At 45.5% G+C, this 27,861-nt stretch overlaps 2 protein-coding genes across 2 annotated transcripts in view; both read left to right on the forward strand.

Annotated features, from left to right (window-relative positions):
• The window catches only part of LOC119379489 (poly [ADP-ribose] polymerase tankyrase-2), a 536,202-nt gene extending 526,772 nt beyond the window's left edge, over positions 1-9,430 (forward strand). The window contains exon 27 of the mRNA XM_037648790.2: positions 5,617-9,430. Within this exon, the coding sequence (XP_037504718.1) occupies positions 5,617-5,685 (69 nt within the window). The 3' untranslated portion in view covers positions 5,686-9,430. The remainder of the gene's footprint in view (positions 1-5,616) is intronic.
• Positions 9,431-26,096: 16,666 nt separating this feature from the next.
• Positions 26,097-26,939, forward strand: LOC119383747 (uncharacterized). Its single transcript, XM_037652048.1, has one exon. It carries the CDS (start codon positions 26,097-26,099, stop codon positions 26,937-26,939), a length of 843 nt encoding a protein of 280 aa, XP_037507976.1.
• Positions 26,940-27,861: the final 922 nt, after the last annotated feature.

Here is a 27,861-nt window from a genome sequence, read left to right on the forward strand (position 1 = left end):
CATTTTGGCCCACAGACCCCAAGGTTTGGTTTGTACAAGTTGAGGCTCAATTCTCCGCCAGACGCATCACAGCTGACCTCTCGCGCTACCACCACGTCATAAGCTGCTTGCCCCCAGGGACTCCCAGCGAGGTCTGCTCGCCCTACCTGCGGAGAATGCTTACAAGACACTGAAGGACACACTCATTCGACGCCTCACTCCATCGGAACCCGAACAGTTGCGGCAACTTCTGAGCGACACAGTCCTCGGCGACCGCACACCGACCCAGTTGCTGCGGCTCATGCAGAGACTTGTTGGAAGTGGTGCAAGCCTTGACGGTACACTTTTGCGCGATATATTTCTTCAGCACCTCCCAAACAATGTCCGGGTGGCTCTTGCTACGGTGGACGAGAAGGACCTCAGCAAGATGGCTGCTATTGCTGACACAATCATGGCGGCGGCACCCCCGCCCCTGGCAGTCATGCAACTGGAGAACACTTCCGCCTCCTCCCCCAACCACTTGCTCGAGCTCCGCGAAGGAATTGCGCGCCTCGCCGACACAGTGGCGGCCTTGCAGGCAAGCACCTCGCGCCCTTCGAAGGAATGTCCTGCACCAACACAGCAGGCGCACCAGCGTTGGTGCTGGTACCACTGTAAACATAGCGATGCTGCGCGTAAATGTATTGCACCCTGTGACTATCCGGGAAATGCCAGACGCCAGCATTGAGGGCGGCCAATGCTGCGACACTGACGGCAAGTCGCCCCTCAGTTTTCGTTCTTACCGACCGTAGTTGTGGAATCCGCTTCCTTGTTGACACAGGCGCAGAGGTCAGCGTAATCCCTGCGTCTTCAGCTGACTGTAGGCGCCCGAACTCATCTTCGTTGCGTGCAGTCAACCGCACGATTGCTACATATGGCCATCGTTCGCTGTCGCTCCACCTAGACCTGAAAAGAACATTTCGCTGGATTTTCATAATTGCCGACGTAAAATTTGCAATCCTCTGGGCCGATTTTCTCTGTCATTTCGGTCTGCTGGTTGACATACTCCGTCATTTTGGTCTGCTGGTTGACATACGCAACCAACGCCTTTATGATCCTGTGTCGCAAACGACTGCTCAAGGCAAGCCTGCAAATCACCAACCATTAAGCCCTACCTTGGTCGAACCAACAAGAATATCACGCTTTGTTGCCGTACTCAGCGAATTTCCAGAACTGATGCACCAACCACAAGCAGCCACTGCGGTTCAGCATAACGTATTCCATCACCCAACTACAACTGGTCCTCCCGTCCACGCCAGACCATGGCGCCTGTCTTCTGAAAAGCTGCACCTGGCTCGCCAAGCGTTCGATCACATGCTCGAGCTTGGTATCATCCAGCCGTCATCAAGCCCTTGGGCGTCTACACTTCACATGGTCCCAAAGGCAACATCAGAGGACTAGCGCCCATGTGGAGATTACCGGGCCCTAAACCGTGCAACGGTACCAGACCGCTACCCAGTACCGCACATTCACGACATCACGACCAACTTACACGGCGCCACAATATTCTCTAAGGTGGACCTCGTTAAGGCATACCACCAGATACCAGTGGCACCAGAGGACGTCCCAAAGACTGCCATAGCAACACCTTTCGGCCTTTTCGAATTCCTTCGCATGCCATTCGGACTCCGAAACGCCGGGCAAACATTTCAACGGTTTATGGGCGGTGTCTTACGTGGTCTTGACTTCTGCCACGTCTACCTAGACGACCTTCTTATTGCCAGCCCTACTCAATCTGAACACGAGGAACACCTGCGCACAGTTTTCCGGCATCTCTCTGCACATGGAATAATAGTCAATGTGGCCAAATGTCAATTTGGTGTAGCCGAGCTATTCTTCCTGGGCCATACTATATCAAGCGCCAGAATTCGACCCCAACCAGAAAAGGTCACACCAGTGAAGGAATTTCCGACGCCTAACACTAAGCGGCAGCTTCGAGAATTCCTTGGATTGGTCAACTTCTACCGTTGCTTCCTGCCGCAGTGCACTGAAACTTTGCGTCCACTACACCGACTACTAGCAAATGCCGAGAGCAATGCAGGCACCCTCATGTGAAGAAACGAAACACGCATGGCTTTCCATCGAGTAAAAGAGGATCTGGCGGGCGCTGCTTTGCTCGGGTACCCAAAACCAGGCATACCACAATGCATTATGGTCGACGCCTCAGACGCAGCCATCGGCGTGGTCCTGCAGCAGCTGAACAACGGAGTCTGGCGCCCCACATCTTTCTTCTCAAGAAAGCTCACCGCTCCAGAACAGCGCTACAGCACTTTTGGCCGAGAACTACTTGCCATCTACGTCGCCATCCGACACTTTCGTCACTACCTGGAAGTCACCTGCATCGGACGCGTTATTCGAAGGTCGCAGGTTCGGTCCCTGCCGGCGGCAAGTCATCTTTTCGTCCACTTTACTTTCTTCACATTTATATTCTAAATACTACAGAATACACCCCCTATACTTTCCTTGGCGTTATTGTCTGTTAGTTCTCACTGATATTGTGTCTAACAAAGATAAACGAGCCCTTAAAAATCATCTGCTTACCTGGAAGGTGTGTATTTCTTCGTACTAACGGACCACGAGCCGCTGACATACGCCCTGAGCTCCGCGACATCGGACAGAGGCGCCCACACTGCCCGGGAGTTGCATCAGATGGCTTACATATCCGAGTTTACAACAGACATCTGTCACGTGAGCGGGGCCAACAATACGGTCGCAGACACCCTGTCACGCAGTCCTGTCAACGCGCTTAGTATTTCCGAAGGAACATATTTGACTCGGCTAGAGACAGCTCAGCAAGCAGATCATGAACTGAGCCACTTGCTCTCAACGAAAACCGCACTAAAGTTGCAATGGCTGCTTTTACCTGACTCGAACGATCACTTGTGTTGCGACATGTCAACCGCCAGTCCTCGCCCTTTCGTTCCCTCGGGCCTCCGTCGTGACGTCTTCCAGTCACTGCACAAGCTGGCACACCCAGGTGTTAGAGCCACGCAAAAGCTGGTAACGGCGAGATACGTCTGACCGGGTATAAATCGAGACGTCCGACAGTGGACGCGAGAGTGCATCACCTGCCAACGTTCCAAAGTTCAACGCCACACCATGATGCCGTTGGCAAGGTTCCCAGCACCAGACGTGCAATTTGATCAGTGCGCTTGGACATTTTGGGACCCCTGCCACCTTGCAATGGCCAATCATATTTGCTCACATGCGTGGACAGATTTACACGCTGGGTTGAAGCTGTGCCCATCACAGACATCACTGCTGACACAATCGCTCATGCGTTCCTGTACAACTGGGTCGCTCGCTTTGGCGCACCGTCCACAGCTACAACTGACAATTTGAATCGGCTCTTTTTGCTAGCATAACACGGCTGATAGGCACCTCTCGCATCCAAACAACTGCCTATCATCCTCGGAGCAACGGCATGGTGGAACGTTTTCACCGCCAGCTGAAAGCAGCTCTCATGGCAACTGAGGAGCACAGCTGGACAGAAGAGCTACCGCTCGTCCTTCTTGGCATCAGAACAGCAGTGAAACCTGATATTGGCTGCAGTGTCGCAGAGCTGGTCTACGGGACCATGCTTCGCCTGCCGGGCGAATTTTTCACACGTGGTGAAGATGAAAGACCCATTTCTGCCGGAGACTACACCAGCCGCTTACACGACATTATGGGCAAGCTTCGTGCCACGCCGCCTCGTGAACTGACGCCGCAACCAACCTATATGCACCCGGCACTGTGGTCATGCTCCCATGTGTTTGTGCGGCGCAACGCAGTGACGCGTCCTGTCCAGCCACCGTACGATGGGCTGTTCAAAGTGCTCACCCACTCCAGCAAGCAATTTACGGTCGACATCCGTGGTCGGCGTGAGGTGATCTCTACACACCGCGTGAAACCGGCCCATAGTGAGAACTCAGAACAGGCGTTTCCAGGTGTCGTGGCACCTCCCACCAGAGCAACATCAGAAACTGCTACTTCATCACGAACAACGTGTAGCGGGAGATGCATCACTGTGCCCGTTCGCCTTGACCTTTAAAACTCACGTTCGGCAATTCACTGGGGAGGGAGTGATGTGGTGCACGCTGTCAGCGCGCCACTCCCTGCCGCTCTGGATGTGTGTTTAGATTACGTGGCTGCGCCCCATCAGGTGCCGCGGTAACCGGAGCCTGCCCGCGCGCAGGCATCCTTCTCCTCTGGCCCATCGGCACTCCGGCATCCCTCTCTCTCTCCGAGACAAGAGGAAATAAAAGTCAGTTATCGTTTGGGATTCACGGCTTTCGGGTGAATCAATCCTCACCTGCGCTACCGTCCCACAATATCATCTCAGTACAGTAAACATGCAAGCGTCACACATATCAAATCGTCTCTTGAGCTAACCCCTCTAGCTGTTCGCAGAAAAACCGCACAGATCAGCCTGTTTCACAAACTATATCACAACTTTTCTCACCTGCATGGCACTCTGCTCATTCCTCCATCTCGCACCTCCCGTTGACTGTTCAACTCTAAAAGTGTACAACGCTTTCATGGCTCAACCGACGCATTTAACAAATCCTTCCTGCCTACACCCATTGAACATTGGAACAGTCTTCCTGAATATATTGTTCAAGAGCCCGACCCAGTCAAATTCAGAGTGTTGCTGTCTTCTCTTTTTTAGCCGACCCTCGCACATACATGTTCTTCAACAAAGCTTCTTCTTTTCAGTAAAGTTTTTATAAACAAAGTTCATAAACCATCCGGTATTCATTTGTGTTCGCGTCTTGCAACCAACCGCGTGTGATAGTTCTTACACTTTCATAATTTGCTTTATCTTTATGTTCAACGCTGTGTAATGTATATTTGCTTCACTGTTATTCTTTAAGCACTGCATTTGTGTCATGACATGTCCTTATGATATTTATTTGCTCCCCCCCTTATGTAATGCCTTCTTTAAGGCCTTTAAGGGTTTAATAAATGATGGTGATGATATAGAGAATTTCATTATATATTGAAGTTCATTATATCGAGGTTTAACTGTTTGGTTATCGCTTGTTAAATGGTTATTTGCTTGTTCGCTCAGCTGCATGTGGCAACTCTGGGACTGCCTCATTCAGTAGGTCTGTGAAACCACAGTCTCAGATATATGCGTTCGTCATTACTGCTTTGTGGCCCGTGAAATGTAAAGATGAGGTTGCGCGGCGCCACGCCCGAGGCCAGTCTATTTTGTACCTGTGCGTTCTTAGCGCGCTCTGTAGACGGTTTTGCACATGTTGTCACCTGTTAATCGATGCGCTTTTCGAGCAGCTTTTGAGTGGTGCCACGCTGAGTACGGTCTATTTTTAAATCATATGCCTGCTATGTTCGCTCTGTAGACGGTTTATGCACAGCTGTTTTGCACCTGCACTACGACTGTACACTACGGCGGACGGACGGACAGTGTGAAGTCTTCAGGTGCTTCGCCCCTAAAAGGTCTAAAATTAAGGTACCTGCTTGTGTGCCTTGGGACTGTGGTGGACGATTTGTCAACTGGCTGACAGGCAACAAAGCCCTATGTGAATTGTGTGCTCATCTCCCCTTCACATTGGTTTACAGGCTGTCTTGCTGGCTTTTTTTTTTTTTTTGCAGGCATACCCGGAGTACCTGATATCCTACCAGATTGAAAAACCTCAGGATCATGTTGTTCCGAGTTCATAACAAGGTCTGCTCCTGGAAAAGGATGCATGTGATGGATTCCATGTCTTTGACATTGCAGTGGCCACAGTAGATGACAAATTATTGTTTGCATGTGTTCAGTCGCCAGCTGCCAGTTTTTTCTTTTGCATGTATATGTGAGTTTGTGTATGAAGGGGGTGGTTCTGTGCTTAAGCAAAAGTAGCCCTATCTATAACAAAATGCAGGCACTCTGAAGAAGGTTCATTGTAAATAGCAAGTGCTAGAAAGAGAATTGTAATGTGAACATAGCATTTTAAAAACTAGGGAAAGCCTTAAGTAACTGAATCCATGTTAGGCATTGTTGGCCTTTTTCAGCAGAGTGGTAGGCCAAAATGCAATGCAGGTGTTAGGGTGATAAAAGTATCTTATTTTGTGGGGTTTGTCCAAAGCAGCTCATTGCAATGAAATGGATGTAATGTGATAGTGTATATTTCCTTGTGTACAAATTTTATTGTATGTGCAAGTGCATCCTTTTCTAGAGTTTATTGTTTGTGACCTGTCTGCTATTTATAGGCCTGTTTTTAGTTGCCCATTGTTCACCTTGCATAGATGGGAGATATTGCATGTATAAGATTTTTTTTTTAGATATTTGCTATGATACAAACTGCTTACTGTGTGAATGGTTTGTATTATCTTAGATCACTGTACAGTCGAACCCGGGTATATCGAACTCGCCAAAAAACGTTTATTAGTTCGATATATGGCATAATTCGATATAGGCCCGCTATAGGATTTTGACACAAAGGCACATAACAATAAGAAAAGTACTTTATTAATATGGTGGCTTACTTGCGTGCCCTACTTTGGAACAAAATAGTCCTGGATTTTCTTCTGTGTCAACGACTTCGCTGCCTGCGACAGCACACATGCCTCCACGTTGTCCAACGAGTCGGAGCAGCTGAGGCTGCAACCTTCCACATTCACGCAATAGCGCCGGACCAACGCAAGTGCACTAATCACTTCGGAGGATGTAGGCAATGGGCCATCGTCAATTTCCTTATTGTTGTCGCTTTGGCTCGTGGTCGGCACGACGTCTGCAACGTAGTCCTCATCTTGTAGCTCACCCATGATGGCGAAATCATCGTCCGCACTGACGAACTCGTCGAATGTCGATAGCTCCCGGGAACTCTGCCAGCTCGCTCCAAACTTCGGCGGAAACACCTGCGGTGTTTTCAGTGCTGTCATCGGAATTTGGGGTGTCATCACCAGGCATGCGGAAGCCGGCACGCCCAAAGCAGTTCTGGATCGTCTCCTTCGTGGCATCTGCCCACAATCTACTCAACATAGAAAGAGCTCCGAGCAAGTCGATCTTAAGCTCCCTGCCGACACGAAGGTTCACAGAGCACCAACAGGCAACACCACCAGCACGGACCACGCTGAATGAGGACTCGAGGAAAACAGGCAGCAGCAGGCACACAAGCATAAAGAAAGAAAAAATGGCGCTCACTTCTACCGCCTCTGTACCTCGGAAAAAGCACGACGGCCTCTGATTGGCTGTAAGCGCTGCAAGCGGGCCAGGATCATTTCTTGCAGGGGGGTGTTCGCCCGTGCGCAACCGGGTCTAAACCACTTTTTCTAGGGTGGCGCCGGCAGTTTTCCCCGCCACCGCGAGGGAAAGCCAACTTGCTGGGGCACTTTTGAGGCACATGGAGTTTGATATATCGGTTGTCGTTGCTATTTTCGTTCGATGTAACAGTAACTTTTGCTATATATTCTCAATGTAAATTTACCGTGTTTAGAAATTGTTCGATATACGGGATAATTTGATATAAACGGGTTCGATATAGTCGGGCTCGACTGTATAGGCTCTTGTAATAGCCACGCTGTCCACTCTTAAAAAATTGTGTGTGTGTCTGGTGGGGGGGGGGGGGGGCTTTGCTTGTGTAGTTGTGTGCTTTAAGCATAGTATATGAAAGGTAGTGTTCAGTTGCATAGTAAGGGTACAGACTTTCCTTATTGGTAATCAGCCACTCTAAACAGTACGAATGCACTTATTATTGCAGGCCAAGTAGTCAGTGGCTACTCGAGCCACGAAAACGATCAGACAAAACTGTGTGAAAGTATATGTTACCTTCAGGCACAAATTATGATGGACTGTTGATGAATGTGTCAGACTTAAAATAATTTATTACAAAGTGCTTATTGCAACAAAGCTAAGGTTGTATGATATTGCTTTGTTCTTATTCTAGTGAGCCATGGTAATTATGGAGTAATGAAATGTTTATATATTGTGCAGTCAATCTTCTTTGCATTTTTGCATAATAATAATTTGCATTAAGAAAAAGATGAAAACATCATTTGCTATTACTGACAATAGTAGCATGTCAAACATCCCATCGAATATGTTACTGTCTACCAAAGTTGTCATTTTTAGGAATACAATGCAAATTAATGCATATTGAATATGGAAAGGGTTAAATAGCTTAAAGACTGATGCGTTTTCTTTGCAATTACTGGTTAAGACTTGCAAAAACTAATTGCGTTGACAAATGTGTGCATGGCACTTGAAGGGGACATGAGAGGCACTTCCTAGTTAAAAGCAAAATCTTGCCAATATCTTAAAAAGGTTTAATTAGCTGAATTTTCAAAGATTGCCCATGTCATATAGATTGTACTCCTTCAGCCAGATTACTCTCAGAAGCACGCATTATTTGCACAAGGATCAAAATGAATATATGACTTAGTAACAATTTGCTGATTAGGTTTTGTTGCGGTTACTTTGTCACGCATTTGTATTGCAGGTTACAAATGGTAGGTGGTGTATTCGAGAATCTTATTCACTTAAAAGAAGCATGCCTTCAAGGATCTTACTTAGAAGAAGCTTTGAGGATGATACCAGTCTCGCGATCCACATTGCCAATGTTTCCAACGAAACGCATTAGTGTTCCAGCAAGTTTTGAGCTAGTGCATAAGAAGGCATCTTGTTAAAGGGATACTGAACGAAATTTTTGCCGCCGAGATTTTCAGTCAGACTGAAAGAATGGATGCTGAAATTGGCAGACACAACCTTCATTCCACACAGAAACTAGCGGAAAATAACGAATTTAATGCATTTTTCACAAACCGCCGCCTAGCGGCCGCACCATGAACTAGAGGAGGTAACATTTGGTGACGTTTTATGTACCCGAAACGGGCATGCCAACAATGCCAGCAGTCGCCCACGTCTCTGAACCCGCTCAGCCCCCACTGCAGTTCCTAGGTCCACTAGGAACAGCAGCAAACAATGCTCCCAGGTGGGATAAAGCCCCGAAAGATGGGGGCACGTCTGAGCACCTTTGTGGAAGGGGGAGAGTTGGGCGTAAAGGAGAGGTGGAGAAAGGGAACTAGCAGGACAGGAACATGTGCACCCTGCATCCACTGCGGCGTCAAGTGACGTCACGGCTCTCGCTAGCGTGTAGCTACCGCGCACTGACAATCCTCCAAAAATACAGCCAACTGTTCAAAAATGTGTGAAATAAACTCTGTTTATTGGAACAGTCATGTCTTCCAAGTAGAATTTCGATCTTTTCGTCATTTTTTCTGATTTTTGATTAAGGAAGTTGAACATCAGTGCATTTTTACTGCAAGATTGACAGCCCTTACCTCAAAACTTGTGCTAGCTTCAAGATTCATTTCGTCCTCTCCCTTCAAAACAACTTCAAGAAAGTTGGGTCTCGTGTTAACCATTGCAGCTGGAGTTGCCATGTAAGCTTCTGTTAAGTGTGTCAGCAATGGTAAGCTCCAATTTTCTGTAGTATTGCCCTTAACAAAAAAAAAAACTAATATACGCGACCAATACCCGCAATACTCCATGTGAACTATTGCACCATCATCATCATCAGCCTGTTTTATGTCTAAACAGCACTTTCAACTTGATTCGGCGCATGTAGGCTGCACACAGCAGATGTGGCGTGACGCTCGGTAGTTTCGTTTCAACTGTGTGTGCATAGGCTGCGCGCACAAACTGTGTGGACACTGCCTGTGATTGTGGTTTCTCCCGTGATGAGTGTGGCACTCACTTGCTTCGTTTTGACTCAGTGCAATGCACGTGCAATGTCACAAGACTCAAAGATGGTGATAGCTATAGAAGATGAAAAGCATTTCAGCCAGAGTCCTCATGCTGTCATAAAACTTGCCTCCTACATCGTGACGGATGAATTATCTGTTGCCGGTATAAAAATTACAGCTGCGTGCGCATGGTGGTGTTGGTGGAAGCGGTACATGACAAGGGAGGGGTGGGTGCAGCAGGTTTCATATTAATTGAAGGGACGAACGACTGCTCAGAACACGCATTGAAATAACCCCACGAATGGAAAGATTTTCTATCGTGTTTGGTAAAACAAGCCGTGTTTTTCTCACTAAACACGGATTTATATTTTTATTTCTTCACTAAAGTCGCAAAAAATGACTTTTTGTGCCCCACGTAGCAAAAAGGCGAAGATGCACAAGAGTCTGATCACTTGACCTTTTACTTGTGTACGTGGTTAATGGTCTCTATATTAGTTTTGAAGTGCAGTACACTTTTATTATTAGAACTGTTTCTAACTTAAAATGTGCATATTCTCTAATACTACTCACTTTATTTAGCAGCCCCAATATATTTTTAATTGTCACTGGTTATGTGATTCTTTTTTTTTTTTTTTTGCTGCTTCTGCAACTTTAAGGAACTTTTAACAGGAATTTTTGGGGATTTAAAAAGGTTCTTTAGGCACTTGAGTATATACTAGTTAAAATGCTGACTGTTCGAATTTTTATATTTAATAATTTTAATTTCCAGCGTAAGCGCTGTCTGCCCCCCCTCCCCCCTTCCTCCCTTGGAGTAATCCAGCTCACTGAGTATACTATTTATATTTGTTCTCTATGCCACAGGTGATTTTCAAAAATTCGTGAACATTAAAGTAAAATACCTTGTATATTCATTGCATTTAGCCAGTAAGCCATGGGGCGAAGGCTTCAGAAGATACAATAAGAAATGTTATGGAAAATGTGTGGTGAGGCTGCGCATGAAGCAGATAACCAGTGTATTGTAGAACAGTTGCCAGCCAAAGATGATTGCTCTTAAGAAACTTTCGGACGACAAGATGGAGTCGGCTGATGGGGGTAATTGGAGGCCTGCAGTGGACATGCAGCCACGCTGCCTACCTCATTCTCTCTTCCTGGGTGTAAACATCTCGCTCACGTGAAACTCCGTAGGTCAGGACATTTTGTACTTTTTTACATTTGCCCCAGCCTAAATGAGTTTCTGTCACAGTTTAGTTTCCTAAAAGCTCATGGTTAATTTTCATGTAAAATCTTTCAAGTAGCCAAGAAGAGACCTATTTTTTATTGTGCAATAACTTATTTTCTGTTTTTACACACAAAAGTATTGCAGAAAAGGATGTTGTTACTCAAGCCACTATGACAGCAGAAAGGCTGTTTGTAATGGACCTTTTAATGCAATAGCATTAAACAGCTCGTTTCACACAAATTCCGGTGTTGGCATCAGCATCGTTGGTTGTGACTGAAGTCTGCGTTGTCTGTGACCGAAAAATCGAGATAGATAGAAATAAAAAATAAAAAACATGGCTGATCCCTCCGTCATAGGAATCGGTATATAACACGAAAGTGAAACTTGTCTTCACAGAAGTAGTGCTTATTGTGTAGCGATATATGAGAGCTTGTACAATGTCTATTCGTGTTTGGCAGCTATAGCACTGTTTGACGTGGATGCACCCATGTTGACGGCATGTCTCTATGGCGACGACTAACGTCCATGATCATGATTAAACCGTTGTGGTAGCTGACGGTGTGAACATATATTTGGACACAGCGAATCGTGAATCCCGCGTAAGGATGATATCAACAAGCTCATAATCAACACTGGTACCCGGTATGCACTTCTTCAAAGCGTCGTCAATTAAGGAGAGAAACGGCACGGTGTGCGCTTTCTAGTAATGGGTAGCCAAGGGGAGAAATTCGGCCTTGTTGGTGCATGTTCGGCCTTGTTGGTGCATGTGTTGGTGCATTCGGCCTTGTTATGCATGAGCCAACGCCTGTGCTCATGCATACACTAACACACACTGCGCTTCAGCAACACGGGAGGTAGAGGTTCGTAGCCTGAGCCGCAAACGCGTGCGTCCCGCTGGTTTCTGTCTCGCAGGCGCTGCTCTCGCTCCACCAAGGCACGACATTCGCCCGTCGAAATCGCGTCCTTTCTGCAACACGTATTGCAGCAGCTTTGTTAGTCGGTGCTCTCGCAACTGAAGCAGTCAGCGGCGGAGAAATTCCGTTGGTGCACGTGGAAGCTACACTACTCCGATGAGCCGACGCACGCTAACACGAAGCCAAAGGCAAAGGCCGTAACAGCGTAAAGGGTGCCTCGGCGACGCCAGCGCGGCCAGTCTACCTATCTGGTATCAAGACGCTTTAACCATGACCTCCGATGTCGCGCGCAATCTCGGAGTAAGCGCTAGTAAGGGTCGATCGTGAAGCATTACTTCTTTTCACATCTCACAGACGGCGGCACCGCCCCGCTCCGCCCGTCGCGAAAGAGAATATGTGAAAGATATAAGGCGCGTTCGCGCCGTGTCTAGCATCTCCCGAGTTAGCCTAGTCGGTAGCGCGTCGGGCGCTTGCCGTCGCGGCCGTAACGTCGTGGGTTCGATTCCCAGCGGGGTATCTTTTTCTTGGGTTTTTTTTTTCTCACCTGTTGGCTTCCATTTTATCAACGTCATATCCGTGACGGATGTACTTGGTGGACCCCGGCATAAAACACTTTCGTGTTAAAATTAGTTAGTCAAGTGGAAATGAAACCCAGGCATTCCATGTGGCAAGCAAGTGTACGATTACAGAGCCACACCAGTGGTTGAAACTGTTTCCAAAAAAAAACTCGTACGAATGTGATGTAGTGTGAGGAATTTCCTTAACGCATGTAATATTGCGTGGCAGAAGTTTAGAATCATACCAGGTGTCAAAACGTGAATCGTGCAATGTCTGGGTGGTTTAGAGACCCACCCATTAAAAAGCAATCGGGCATAATTAATCATCATCAACAAAGTGTGCACGTGTTGCCTTACCGACACGTAGTGGGTACTTCACCAATTCATAAAAGGAAGAATTATGGTGCTTGCGGCAGGCGTTCCAGGATAGCAGTTTGAAAGGGCCCATGTTTTGTGCTCAGGCGTTCCTTTCCTTGTGGCACGGTTTAAGTGCCCACCGAGAAACAAAGCCAGGTGAGCGATTGAGAAGGCGACGCGAACAGCGCTCGATAATGCTAACACATTCTACTCTGGATGGTGAAGCTCAAGCATCCTCCAAGTTTTGTTGAAGCTTTTTGCATCTGGGAACTGGAAAACTAGGAAGGTGATGGAGCTATTGTTCGTTGCATTCACTTTGATTATTTTGTGAAAGCGGTCTCAGGGCTTGCAGTAAACATAATTTTGGCATGTGTGTACAAAAAAGGTTCATGATGAAAAGGGGTCGTGAATAACACCGCACACAAGAAAAGATGGACACAGAACGTACTAGCAACTGACTTCTTTATTCAAGAAAAAAGATTGTGGCATGCTTGGTGCTCACATTCCTGATGGTGTCCAAGCTGGTGAGTAGATAGTAGGCTCTCAATAATTCGAACTCGAAGAGTTCCCAGGATTTTGGTAGAATTATCACAAGTTTTTAGAAATATGACTTTGGGCAACATACCAATTTGTGTTGTAATGTTTGTTGTTTCTCAGGGCCACAACATCAAGAGACAGCTCTGCATGATTGCCAGTAAAGTTTTTAGACGTCAGTGATCATACTGGTACCCATTATAGTATGGTGCTTGCACAGGTATGTTCTTAAGGGACAAAATATGCTATGTTCCCCGACAGCTGGTAGCTCCTTCCCAATCTTTGTATGCTTTTTCGTATGGCACCTACTATGGCGACAGTGACTCGAGGAGTGTTTGGCTCACAGTAGACCATGCATGCAACATGCATGCAACTTATCACTCCATCTTTGCCTGTTGGCGGGGGGGGGTCATTCGCGCGCATTGGCTGACATGACAGAAAAGCTTGGAAGGAATGTATTTTATGTACAAATAATGAGAAAAATGGCTACTAAACGCACTACTATAAATGTTCAAAGTAGCCAGAAAGTAGTCATGGAGCCAGCCTTAAGTTTTCATCACCAGCTGGGGTCGTAAAGTAGCCAATTTGATGCAAAGTAGCCACCAAGGGCTGCCCCACAATAGACCAAGACCAGACCATCACATTTTCTGTTCTTGTTTTTTTAGATGCAAAGCATCTCTTGCTCGGGGGTATGTCCCGTGGCGTTGGCCTGGTAGTCCGCACTCACACTACGCATGCGCAACTCTCCCCCTTCCTTCTCTCCAACAGCTGCGCGTTACTCTCTCTACTTCTCTACCAGCACCTGCTTGCGCTTCTCCTGCGTTCTCGCTTCTGCTCTCGCGGCGCATGCGCTACTCTCCTCCTCTAGTCTCCTCTCCTCCAAGTGGTAGAGCGCTGCGCGCATTTAGTCCAGTGCTTGCTTCGGTTGACTCCTCTGAAATGCGGGCTCAACGTGCCGAAATTCTCTCCTGCGCAGCGCCGCGATGAGCGCCAGCGCATGCGCGTCCCTCGCCCTCTCTCTCCTCTCCTACGCTCCCCCCCCTCTCGCGCACCTGTCGACCGCGTTCCCCGCTCGCCCTGTGAGAATTAACGGCCAGGCTAGAGGGAAGACACGGCGCACGTAGTGTTCCTCTTCGCATTCCATGACGCGAGGTTGGTAGCATGCCCGAGGTCGATAGCATGCCCAACGAACGCCAACGGAATGCGATCGTGCAAGTTCTCCTGCTTCGCAACGCCTCATGGTCCCCTTTAGCGGGAGATGGTGTAATTTTTCTTAATGAGCAGGTGATTGTTGGTGTGTGTGGTTTGGCTAGCTTGTCCCCTTTGTAGGCAGGCGATTCGCTTTATTTGCAACTGTTAGTGACATAATGCAAATGTTTAGCTATAAGTGACAAAGGCCGCAGATATTTTCAGGCATGGAGAAGCAAGAAGTGTGAATTGTGCAATGGAGGAGTTTGAATTAAACAGCTTTATAATGCATTGAAAACATAGCGGTCCAATGAAAATTTTTTAATTTCTTTTAATTAACCAAAAGTTTGAATGATCAAAAGTCTACTTTATGCCAGCACTATGTTTGTTTGGATGCTTTGTTTTCACTCACGTGTCACTCATCCTGAAGGAAAGCATGGTCACCATTCAACAAAAGGTTAAAAAGATCTTGTCTGCTATGCAGCTGAGCACAAGGTTGTATGTTGATCCATAAAGGGAAGCTAAATACAATGCTTATTTTAGCTAAATTGCACCTTGACAGACCACTTGGTAAACCAGAAAACACACAGAAAACCTGTGATGCATTTCCACACCAGCTTACTCTTGTGGATTATTATGATGGCACTCAAACCTGTTGATAACAGCTCTTTCGCAGTGGCCACAGCAGAATGCAGCGGCTTGGTCAGTATATAACGCATAGAAAAGAATGTGCAGTCAGGTGCCAAATCATTACTAAGCACAGCTCGCGTCAGAGGTCCTAGTTGATTTGGCACATTGAATGTGGGCATGCGCTTCAAAGACAAGAACAAAAGGTGAGGGCAAGAGACACAGAGCAGAACTTTGAACTCGTTCAAAAATCCAGTTATCACTTACAGACGATCAAACACACGTCACTTGGCCTGTGCACTGCACTCAGTTGATGTCCAAAAATCAGTATTGCGGAGGCTACACTGACGCATTATTTAAGTTCATCCATATTGACTTCATCTATGTATCAGGATTCTTGGCTATATCGGTGCAGCTACCAAGTTTTGGAGTGCCAGTGCCCTTTTTGACGTGCTTGGCAAGATGCCCATTAGTTCCGTCTTTGACGTAGCTGCAATCTTCTCTTAGACGATCGTTAAGACAATGACTGGTTTGCCCAGTATGTACCTTTCCACTGGAGAGCCGAAGGGGTGGAAGTGCTGCGCCAAACCACCCTTGCTGCACCAATACCATAGTTTAGTACAATTATTCCATAAATTTAGGTGATCATTTTTACTTAGGCAACACCACTGTTTACGCAGCTCATACCGGGAGGCACTGTCATTCAGTTAGCCTTATTCTCTCTACTCTAGTGTTGTGGGGTTGTGTCATTACATAGTGAACACTGCGCATGTTTTTTTTTTTTTTTTTGTTTTTTCGACATGGTGGTCCACTATGGCTGTAGCTGATGTTCCACAAAGTGGCTTCAGCAATGGGTTAGAGCAAGGATCTCAAACCTTCTGGCCTTGGGGGAACCCTGACGTCTTTTCCAAAGTGCCACGGAACCCCTAACTTTTTCGTGTACTTTTAGCCAGTCTTGGGCAGTAACTAGTTACCGGTAACGCGTTACCGGTAACTAGTTACTTTTTTTTTAGAATAACAGAGAGCTGAGCTAGTTGGTAAGTATTCATTCTAAAAAGACAGGGCGTGCAAACACGGACACAAGAAAGAAGTCGGCGTTTGTGGTGTCCTGACTTCTTTCTTGTGTCCGTGTTTGCACGCCCTGTCTTTTTAGAATAGTTACTTTTCTCAGTAACTTGTAACTGTAACTAGTTACTTTTAAGTTAGAGGAACTTGTAACTGTAACACTGTTACTTTTTTACACAGTAACTAAAACGGCAAATAGCGTTACAGTTACTTTCCCATTTCCTCTCCACCTTTCACCTTTCCACAACACCGCTTCCCTCGCAGTTTGGGAGAGGTCGCTAAGTTCACGTCGTTTTTTTTGTTTTGTTTTTTTTCGACATATATATCCTTTTGGTCACTTGAGCTGCTAGCTCTGCTCTTAATGTACCGGTGAATCATTAAGATGCCAAGTTTAAAGTCTCCTTCGTCCGAGGCTCCGAGCTAATCATGTTTGACAGGCGGCCAGGAAGCAGCAGAGCGCAGAATGGTTGAGAGCCAGAAATACCGTGAACTAGCGAAGCAATTTTTAAAGCCTCTTTGGAACTGATTGTAAAAGGTTAACTCCAACTCACAGTTTTCTGTTGCCACCATTATTCCCATGGTGGTTGAAGCACTGCTCAAGGAGCCCCACTTAGACACTAGTGCCAGATTTCCCTCTAGTTTTTATAGTATGAAACTCTATGGTTCCTGCACTTTGAGGCAAATGCACTGCCCCAAATCATTCTATTCATTGATGTGTCAGCACTTGCCAGTTAATGGAACGCTCTCATTCAAACGAAAACGAGCACAGGTTTTTAAATGTGCGAACATTCCTATGCTGACCCAATAAGTAAACTCTCCGTCTGTCTGACCCTCTGTCACGTATGACGATGATCTTTATTAAAAAATACCGTAACATCCAGAGTCATTGCTCGCCCCCTCTTCGGGCAAAAAATTGATTGTCCAAGCCACAGGGTCATCGCCCACCCCTTTTCACCGAGTGCAAAAAATCTTAAAGATGAAAAAAAAATGTCGGGAGCCCTTGCCCTATCGGGAAAATGGAGGCAAGCGAAGCTTGGTGTGGGCATGTTTGACATACTACTTTTCTTTCTTTCTTCATTTCTTTCTTTCTTTCGCATTGCACAATGCTCTCTCCTAAGTGTTTTGTTTCTCCATGCTGGAAATTGGACCTTCACCCATGTGCTTAGCACCGCAACACTTCACTTGCTACAGGCAACAACGACAGTCATGCGTTCATATCCAGGCAACAGTGAAATGTGGCAGCGTCAAATGACAACTCACCTCGATAAAAGATCACATTGCCATATCAGAAACGGCTGATCACTGACAAGTCCACGATAGAGAGAGCATCAATTATTGGAAACCAGTGCATCCAAATGCACATTTGACCCTTCAAAGGCCACATTTCTGTATGCTTGCCAGTGCAGGGTTTTTAACGTGCAATGCAGGCATCAAAATCTGTGAGTTATAACGCGCTATGCTTGAAAAGGGGGAGAGGAGACGAACTGACAGAATTCGGTAGGTGCAGTTATGTGCAACATGTAGTGCTTTCATTCGAAAAGAGCTTACAACTCGCTTCCTTATCTGCTTTCTACACTTGTCACTTCGCTAGCTTCAAACTCGGATGCCTTTCTACCTCGAATTTTGCCTGGTCAGTGATTTTTTTTTTTCTAATTTTCTATTGATGTTCTTTTTGTTTACGCACTGTGCTCGCTTTTGGGCATGGACTGATCGCAGTCACGGCTTTGCTTTGTGCTCTTCTGTAGCTGCCCTCACGCACCTCAAGCAGTGAATTTCGCAGACAAAAAAAAGCATCGTTTTTGTTGAAGCGATAGACATGATGAAGTTGCACTAATAGTTTTTGATATGTATTTCATGCCTGGTATGCTCAATACATATTTTCATTGCTATTATGTTATGCTTTTGTCCTGACTGTTAATAGAACTTGTACTACCGTGACAGTTCCTTAGAGTTGCAGATTGATCAGATTCCTTTTTTTTTTTGTATGGCTTTGTGAGAAGAAATGTGAAGTCATCAATAACATACTATCGATGGGAATAGGTGCGGTGACGAAAGTGTTGAGCAAAATAGTTTGTATTCCAGGGCAGTGTGGTTCTGGTGCAAAATTAATGAATTTGCTTAATATGGATTTGTTTTGAGAGAACTAGGATTTTTGCTGCATCGAAGTATATGCAACTGATTAAGATCATGCATGGCACTTTGGATCCAGGCCATTTTGTAAATTCAGCATTTATTGCACGTTCATTTTTAACTCTTTATGAGCATCTTTTTGAACTGTACAAATGCCAGTTTACCAATGTAAGGCATGTTCATTTGTACTGTTAACACATTATTTTCTAACCTGCGACATCTGTGGCCATATGTAGGATGAGTGGTGCTCTTTTTTCATTCCATTGTTGCATTTCTTCATCTTATGGCACATGCTGAACATAAGTTGTACTCAGGTTTAAATTCCTTGTAAGCACTTTGATACAGTGAGTGAAAGATGCATAAATTCTAGATGCAGAAGTGTGCACTAATCCGAGGCATAATCACTATGTACAGGCACCTCTATGATGTATAGAGGAATTCAGTGAGCCAATATATGATGACAAGAAAAGATGAGCCTGCTAGAAGACGCTTTCATACATTTTAAAAAGTTACAAAAACTTCAAGCAGCTTTTTATTTTGTCTGGTTAGGTGGCTGTGGTGTAAATGTTGCACCAATTAAATGTACAAAGCAAGTATTTGAATTTAGACTAACTGCCCACATTTTTAATTACTGTAATGGGGGCAATAAAGCACCATGTGAAATGATGCTATGGAAGACTTCACGTCGCAAGCGCAAAAAAATAAACGATGGACATGGGCCAAACTCTTGTCTCAGGATGGTCCTTTTTTTTTTCCACAACTGCATTCTGCGGGCTTAAGGTACTTCTTCCGACAACAGCTATTATATAGCTATTGTCAGTTATCAGAAATTTTGGATGACCTCTACTTTGAATTTTGCTCATTGAAAATTTTGTGGTTTCGAACACCTAGCTTTTTGAAGTGGGTGATAGTCATTATTGAAACACATTGTTTAACATAAGCTCCAACTTAGCTCTGCATCCTAAGTGCAGTCCTACTGAAATTATTAGTTGTACCTTTCACTACTGAAGGTTTTTAAAGGGGTCCTGGAACTTCTTTTCCAAGTAATCATCGAATGACCGTGGTATTGTAGTTTATTGCCTCACGAATCAATTGCTGGAAAAAGTTCTCGAATCCGTCAAGAACAAGCGGAGTTACAGGGATTTCTCGCACCCTTTGAGCACTTTCTCTCATCCCGACGAGTGCACACAGGGAGGGAAAGCAGCTACATCAGCACGCGTCATGAAACGTGCTCGCTCTCTCCTATTGTGATTCCAGTGTACGCTAGTGTTGCTACACCGGCACATGGCGACACCCCATGCAAGAAGCGCATCTAATCCAAATCCTGATTTCTGTGAGCAATTAGCCAGTAGGAGCAATCTGTTGTTTGACAGCATACAGCTGGTGCCCCCGCACCCACCAAAGTGAGGAAGGGACCTCTGTGTGAAGAGAGGACATTTGATAAAGTGGCAACTTCACACTCTGCCTGTAAACTCTACATGTCGCACATGGCTACAAAATTTGGCTGAAATGTTCACAGTAGTGTTTGCTCTTAGTAGAGTGTGTTTTTTCACCAAGCCCAAGGGTAGTTCAAGACCCCTTCAAAGCCCTTGGGTAGACACTGAAGATATATACAGGATGTTTTCAACTAATTCATGCTAAGCATTGAACAATTTAAGTGTGTAATGTTAATGCAACCAACTTCGTACTATTGACTGTCCTCTTGAGCAACTCGAAGTATATTTTACTTCATGTTATATATGACGAATTAAAGGATAATTATAATAATTAAACAATAAATAATTATCCAGGTTATAAAGTAATATTTTGAACACAATTTTGCCAGTCCATTTGCTCTATTATTTCGAGAGACACGATATCGGCATTAGTGGAAGCCAAGTCTATTTGTAATCGATCCATCCTCACTGCTCAAAGCCTGTTCATGCCTTAGACTGTGGCACTGACCATTATGCTACCGTGGTGGGTCAAATATATCTTTCATCAATGACAGATTCATATCTTCCTGCGCTCTTCTGCTGACATACTGCCAAAATATAAGCACAGTTAGAGACTTTTGTACTTCATTGCTAATGTGGCAGTCAGCATAGCATTTGTGCGATACCTGTGCCCTTTCTGGTGGCATTATTTTTTATGTCTCGTGTTAGTTGCCCCAAAGCTGCAATCCAAGCAGGCTCAGCTGCGCAACTTAGGTTTACATTTATATAAAAAAAGTAATAATTCATTCTGTTATTGCGCACATTCTGATATTGCATACCTGTTTTAAGGGGGGAAGAAGGTTTTTAAAAATCATCAAGATTCCCTTTACCAAATTTAATGAAACTGCACAGTCTTGTTTAGTTTTCTTTGCTGATTCCAAATATGCAATTATTCTTCAAATATGTCAGTTAGTTCCAATGCTAATTAATGTTAATTAGCATTGTTTCCGGGAACAATAGAGCAAGAACTACTCATCGAAATTTTGTTTTAGGCACATAGCCGGATACTAGGAAACATAAGCTTCAAAGGGTTGGAATACTTTTTTGATGCGCAAACTATTAAGAATTATACAGCATATCAAAGCTTTCTGTTCAACGAGGGTGGCGATGTGGGCTTGTTGGTTCATCGTACTTGAGAAAGAGGTCCTTAATTCTTAATAGTTTGCACATCAAAAAAGTATTCCTACCCCTGTGAAGCTTATGTTTCCTAGTATCCGGCTATGTGCCTAAAGCAAGATTTTGATGAGTAGTTCTTGCTCCATTGTTCCCGGAAACAATGCTAATTAATTTTAATTAACTTTGGAACTAATGGACATATTTGAAGAATAATTGCATATTTGGAATCAGCAAAGAAAACTAAACAAGACTTTCATTAAATTTGGTAAAGGGAATCTTGATGATTTTTAAAAACCCTCTTCCCCCCTTAAAGTTTCTAACTGCAACGTTCCTCTCCTTGCTAGAGCTGCTATTCTGCGGTGACTGGTGGTGTGGCACCCGCAAGCAAACTCCGTTGCCAGAAGCCTATACTACTATACTTTGCTCAGAGCGAGGATTAACAGGGGTGAGCCACCCTGAAATATTTAGAGCACCATAGGCACTTGCTCTTGTCCAGAACTGGTAACATACTACTAATGTGCTATACATGATGTGGTAAAGGTTGCATTATGTTTATAAGAAAACTATGAGCGAATGTGGTAGATCAGAAACGGAGCCATCATGTTTGTTTGCAACCCTTTCAAAACCTTGTATACCTTAGAAAGCATGTATTGGCATTATGTGCATCTTTAGCCATCTTTCATGTTTTGGCCATCATGGTATGTGATGATTTACCGTGCTATGCTCTCCATGATAACAGAGGCATTAGCTTTTGTGAACCTGTGACAAAGGATGGTGATGATTTTGTGTTGAGATTGCTCACAAAGTGGCAGTTGTCTGTGGCAGTTGCTGAACAACTGTAACCGGGAATGGTGCTGTGAGTAACATGAAACTCTATGTAGCCATGATCAGCAATGGTTTTCGTGTCTTTGCCGGCTTAGTTGATGACGGCAGGGACTGGATCAAGTGATATATGATGGAATATGTTGAAAGGGACACTCGGGCAGAGCAGTTGCTCACCAGGTCTGCCAGGCAAGACCTTTCTGTAGCGCCATTACCACCATCTGTGGACAATGGTAGTTCCTTTAGGACTGATGTGATCTTTGCACTTTTATTCAACATTTGCAGCTTTTAACTGCTCGAGCTTAGTGCCTTTGCCATGTCACTAACTGGCTGGAGGAACGTCGCCAACACCAGACAAGGGATGTTCACTTCAGCAACATTTCTTGTTCTGCCATTCACTGTAAGCCTCGCGAACCTCTCTTTTTGTTTAGATTTGCCACATGATGAATTCTCAGTGGATATTTAACCCTTATTTGCCCAAGTTAGCATGTTGTTGTGGCACACCAATTCAGTTGTTCACCTGAATGGATGTTGCTCTGCTTTCAGCTTCAGTATCATATGTACATATCAGTTTGATTGCTTAATGTGTTTTTATTGCATTAGTTTTCGAGAAATGTGGAGCATTTAAAGAAAACTGCATCTTTTATATTTCACTTGGCTGTGAGATGCTGTGACCACTTTTTGATGAATTGGATGATATGTGATACAAGTAAAACAGCTTATACGTTCACTACTCTTGAATGTCTCCAGCAACCTAGTCAGATGTCTGCTATAGATTGGCTGGTTGTGCGTCTGCTACAATTGACAGGAACACAGCTGCCATGCCAAGTGAGGGAGTGTAGGAAAGAGGGTAAGTACAATGCAAACGTTGGAGAGTTTTACGTATTATCAAGGTCTGCACAACGTAAGCCAAGGCGCCTATGTCTCCTTGCTCAGAACAAGATGATGTGGCGACATCTGCGCAATGTTCGTGACTGAAGTAGCTTGCCCCCATGGCGCAATCTTTTTGAATATGCGGAGTTATAATGAGGTTATACACCTACCTTTCTTCTGCAGCCTGAACAACTTTGCGACCAAAGCATTCATTTAGTATGATAGAAATTTGAGCATAGGGATTCAACGAAGCTGATGAGGCAAGATTGAACACAATATAGAAGCTCATTGTACCAGAGAGGCAGGATTGAACACAATATAGAAGCTCATTGTACCAGAAATGAAGCTCAAGAGAACAGGAAGAATTAACTCATTCGCTTGATATAGCAAAAATTGCTATACCTAATTTACGGTCTGTAATTTCAGTGCTTGTGCGCTAAAATTACAGACCACATTTGCCTTCGATTTCTTTGCATGTTTTCGTTTAAACTTATTTATAGTGGTTAAAATTAATTACAAAGCACCCTTTAATCACTCTACACATTTCTAAACTTCAAATACGCACTTTATGATGCAGGGGTGCCACCACAGTTTACAATTTCTTTCAAAAGTGATGCTTGCAAGGAAATTCTGAGCAAAATATGCAATGTATATTCAAAACAATTCTCAATGGACCCTGTTTATAAGCCTGTTGTGCTTTGTTTGCAGCACACCCCTGCATGATCAACACTTGGTTCAGTCAAGAGCTTTGCAGACTAAGGCACCTAACCTACTATTAAACTAAATAAGCCAGGTATTGCACCAACCACGTAGTGCATAGTTCAGATCAGATTAAAGGACATTAGAGTCGGCGTTAGTAGTTATTTCACGATATATTGCACTATCGTCTGCAAAGAAGTGAACATGAGAAGCTGGTGAATAAAGTAAGTGACGTAACCCTTGAGGCACCCTGGAGCGAAGCTCACAAAAGTGAGTCATGGTTATTAGTAGTAACAAATTGATAGCGGCTAGTAAGAAAATATTCAATCCATTTTTGTTCATTACTGTCGAGGTTTAAGAGGTATAATCTGAAAAGAAGCAGTTAGTGGCATGCTTTGTCAAGCACTTGACCGAAATCTAAAAATAAAGGCAGCATAAAAGGCGCAACAGGTGCTGGTAAGCGAGATTGGACAGGGAATTTCGGGGTTGCTTCTGTCACCGGACATGTGTAATGGAAACACCTTACCTATTTTCCATTGCATAGGCAGAGTAGATGCGTTAACGACTGCTGAAAGATTATGGCCAGTATTATGCAACTGAAGACTAGTGTGTTTAGAAAATTTGCTGTACTTGGTAAGATGAAGCGCAAAAAAGGTTAGACAGACGGGACGAAGCACTCTCTCGTCCCGAAAAAAAAAAAAAGAATCCCATACGAATGTAATTGTAGTGTGAGCAGAGTCTCCTTAACTCTTTCGTTACCGCGAGAAAATGGTTATTTTTCATATGTCTCGGGAAGCAAGCGTTTGCCAGTTTGGAAAGTACTGCAGCACGCACTGCAGCATACCGAATTACGCATAATGAAATGGTCTTTCCAAAAAAAAATATAAGTTGTAAAGCAACAAAAATATTATGGAATGTATAAAAAATTTAAAGTGTAACTTTTTGTTGCCAAAAACACTCAAAACAAAGAAAATTCAGAATATACATTTTGAAGACAAATGACCCAGGAATAGCATGAAAAATAATAAATGTTCTACACAATATTTCCATTAACATATACAAGAAAATCTGAACCGAGGTACTGTTTCATTGCTCGTGCAATGCGGTGAAGCATTTCCTGGTTTTCGTGAGACGCAGATGCTCTCGTGCACTTTTCACGTAAAATTTTTGTTTTTTTACGAGAATAGCCTGCTGGTGTTCCAATATGATGGATGTCCGTGATGTGAACAACACCTATGTAAATCAGATCGGCTGTCAACTTCACCAGTTCGTCTGGCGTCGCCTCTTTTCATGAGCGAACCCTCTCTGCATAGGTTGGCGTTCCGAAATATGCATCCAAGCGTATATATTTGTATTTTTGCAGCTAGTATTGAAAAAAAAAATCCGGCAGATCCCACGCACTGTGGGAATCGATGTAATGCGAAGCAGCCAGCAAAGAGCTGCATACATCGCTTTGTTTATTTTTGAGCCAAATGAAATCATTCATGCCATGGCATCTAGTTCACCATATATCGCATGTTTGTCATTCACGCGTGCATGCACAATGTGGTATATAGTGAAACGTATATTCTGGTATATATACACTGCATGACCGGTCATTTATGTTCATCACGCACTCCTGTCATGCCATACCAATTTTGGTATATATCCAGTTATCTAAACGGCCGGAAGCGCACCATAAAGGGCGAGACAGACGGTGCGATTTTTCATGCGATTCGACGTCCGAAACGGCGGAGGGGAAACCGGAATGGTGACCTTTCATAGCATCGTACAGCCACCATTCCCTCTCCCCCACCGCCGCGTCGGCCGTCGGATCGCATGGAAAATCGGACCGTCTGTCCCCCGCTTAACAGTGTCATGTAAATCATACCGTACATGACATGCATAACGTAATTCGCATGTTAGAACCTGTCATTTATGTTCGTCATACAGTCACATCGCACGGTACCAATTTTGCAGTGATTCCACTCCTGCGCCAACTGCGCCAAAGTGCGCCAAATTGTATTGACTGCGCCATCGTGATAATATCGACGAAAATTGCGCCAAACTGCGCCAAAGTCTCGCGTTTGAGGGCGTCTATCACCGGCAATCGCACCGCCGGCGCGTCAGAACATGTGCAGCTTGATCATGGGGTTGCCAAAGTCGCAACCATGGACCAAGAATTATTCCGCTGAGTAAACAAGAGCGCTCGCGCGTGCGTCCCAAGTAAGCCACGATGTCATGCACGGTGCCGACGTAGCTTCTATTCTGCAAGTCGGCTCGACAGCAAAACGCGCTCTCCGCAGAAGCTCGTGACGTCTAGGCCTATCGGTAGCGAGAAAGTGCGACGATTCATCGACGGACGTCGTCTGTTCCAGAAACGCTGCTGACAGCTCGTTTCAAGCGTCACATGGCACGCAAGGAAAGCAATATTCAGTAATAACTACATGCGCGTGCCGCTAAAATGTCTGTCACATCTGTTTCTGGACATCGCGGAATGAAGTATGGGATTGTAGGAACAGTTTCGGTTTCGGTTTCACTGCCAATGTCTGGCAACCACGAGCAACCCTGGTGTGCCGCCGGAGGGCGCGGTGAATGTAAACATCGTCTCGAGTTCCACCCGGGGTCACAGGAGAACAGCAGACGCTTCCGAGGGACGAGACGCGCTCGTGGGGCCTCGTACAACGCAGTCATGTATACTTAGTAATAAACAGTTAATTCAGTTTAATTTAACCAAGAAATCAATTCCTCTACATAATTGGTGACCCGGAGTTAGAACAGCGAGTGTTTCAACCCTCAAGAGTCCTGTACATCTGACCAGTTCCTTGCAAAAACATCAACGGTGAGCGCAATGGCGACCAACGACGCTACCCAGACGGAGAGAACCCACGAAGCCCCGCAATATCCTGCCGTCTCAGCAGTTGCACTCAAACTTCCGTGTTTCTGGCCTGCAGACCCTGCTCTTTGGTTCGCTCAAGTCGAGGCCCAGTTTACTACAAGAAGAATTGTGTCTCAGGAAACAAAATTCCATCACGTTATTGCGGCCCTAACGCCAACCGAAGCAGCCGAGGTGCGCGATATCATCCTCGCCCCTCCGACCGAGCAGCCATACGACGCGTTGAAACGCGAGCTCATCCGCCGCACCACCCTCTCCGAGCAGAAGCGTCTGCAACAGCTCCTAACAGCCCAAGACCTGGGGGACCGCAAACCATCGCAGTTGCTTCGTGGCATGCGCCAGCTCCTGGGAGAGAAGGCGTCGAAGATGGACGACTCCCTCCTCCGCCAACTGTTTCTCCAACGCCTCCCTGCAAATGTTTGCATGGTTCTTGCAGCGGCTGGCGACTTGCCCCTCGATGACCTCGCCGCTCTCGCTGACAGGGTGTTGGAGGTAGCGACACCGGCGATCTCCGCTTTTGAAGGCGTAAAAGCGAGTGAAGTTTCTCCCGTTACGTCGACTGGAAATTGTTCTGCGGAATTACAGTCGCTCAAGCAGGAGGTCCAGCGGATTGCACAGTCTCTAGAGGCATTGAAAATCCAGGTAGAAAGACGATCCCGCTCCACTTCACGCAATCGCGCATCGTCTCGCTCTTCTGATACTGGACGCATCTGCTGGTACCATCATCGCTTTGGGGATAATGCAACCAAGTGCGTGTCACCTTGTGCCCACCAGGGAAACGTGCCGGCCACGCACTAAATGCGGCTGGTGCGCCAGGCCCAACGGCATGCCGCTTATCATCTCCTTCCGACAGTATCGAGCAACTCCAACAGTCAAGTAATATCAAGAAATCCAAAAAAGTTCAATTTTCATTTGGTAAGCAGCCCGCGTCTAAACCCGATAACTCGTTGACTACGCCAAAGAATTTGTCTCAGCTATCCGGCCAACCTGAATCCCGTTTATTTTATGTGGTGGACAAAGTTTCAAAAACCCGCTTCCTGGTGGACACAGGTGCTGAGGTCAGTGCGGTTCCGGCGACGCGTGCAGATCGGCAAGGCCAACCAACATACAATCTGCAAGCCGTGAACGCCACGCGAATTGCAACGTTCGGCCAGCGCTCCCTAACGATGGACTTCGGGCTGCGCCGAACCTTTCGTTGGGTATTCTTGGTGGCCGACGTGAAGCATGCGATCGTCGGAGCTGACTTTCTTCGCCACTTCGGTCTTCTTGTGGACATGAAGAATTGCCGTCTACGAGATGCCACAACACACTTAAGCATTCACGGCATCACGGCATGCATGGAAATGATGACATCAACGCTGCTTCGACCAGAGGTACCAAATTCCAACCCCTACTTCACAGACTTGTTGACGGACTTTCCTTTCATCACGTCTTCTGTGAACACAACATGCCCGGTCAAGCACAGCGTGACGCATCACATTATGACAACAGGACCACCAGTGCACACCCGTCCTCGCCGCTTGCCGCCTGAGAAGCTGAGCATTGCTCGACGGGAATTTGAGCATATGCTCGAACTGGGTATTGTGCGCCCATCCTCCAGCCCTTGGTCATCACCACTCCACTTAGTCCCAAAATCTACTCCAGGTGACTGGCGTCCATGTGGCGACTACCGTTCCCTCAACAAAGTGACGCAACCGGACCGCTATCCGATTCCTCATTT

The sequence above is a fragment of the Rhipicephalus sanguineus genome, chromosome 1 (genome assembly GCF_013339695.2).
Source record: "Rhipicephalus sanguineus isolate Rsan-2018 chromosome 1, BIME_Rsan_1.4, whole genome shotgun sequence".
Taxonomy (NCBI): Eukaryota; Metazoa; Arthropoda; class Arachnida; order Ixodida; family Ixodidae; genus Rhipicephalus; species Rhipicephalus sanguineus.

Coding starts and splice junctions, on each gene's coding strand:
- LOC119383747 (XM_037652048.1), top strand. CDS start 26,097: ATGGCGACCAACGACGCTACCCAGACGGAGAGAACCCACGAAGCCCCG.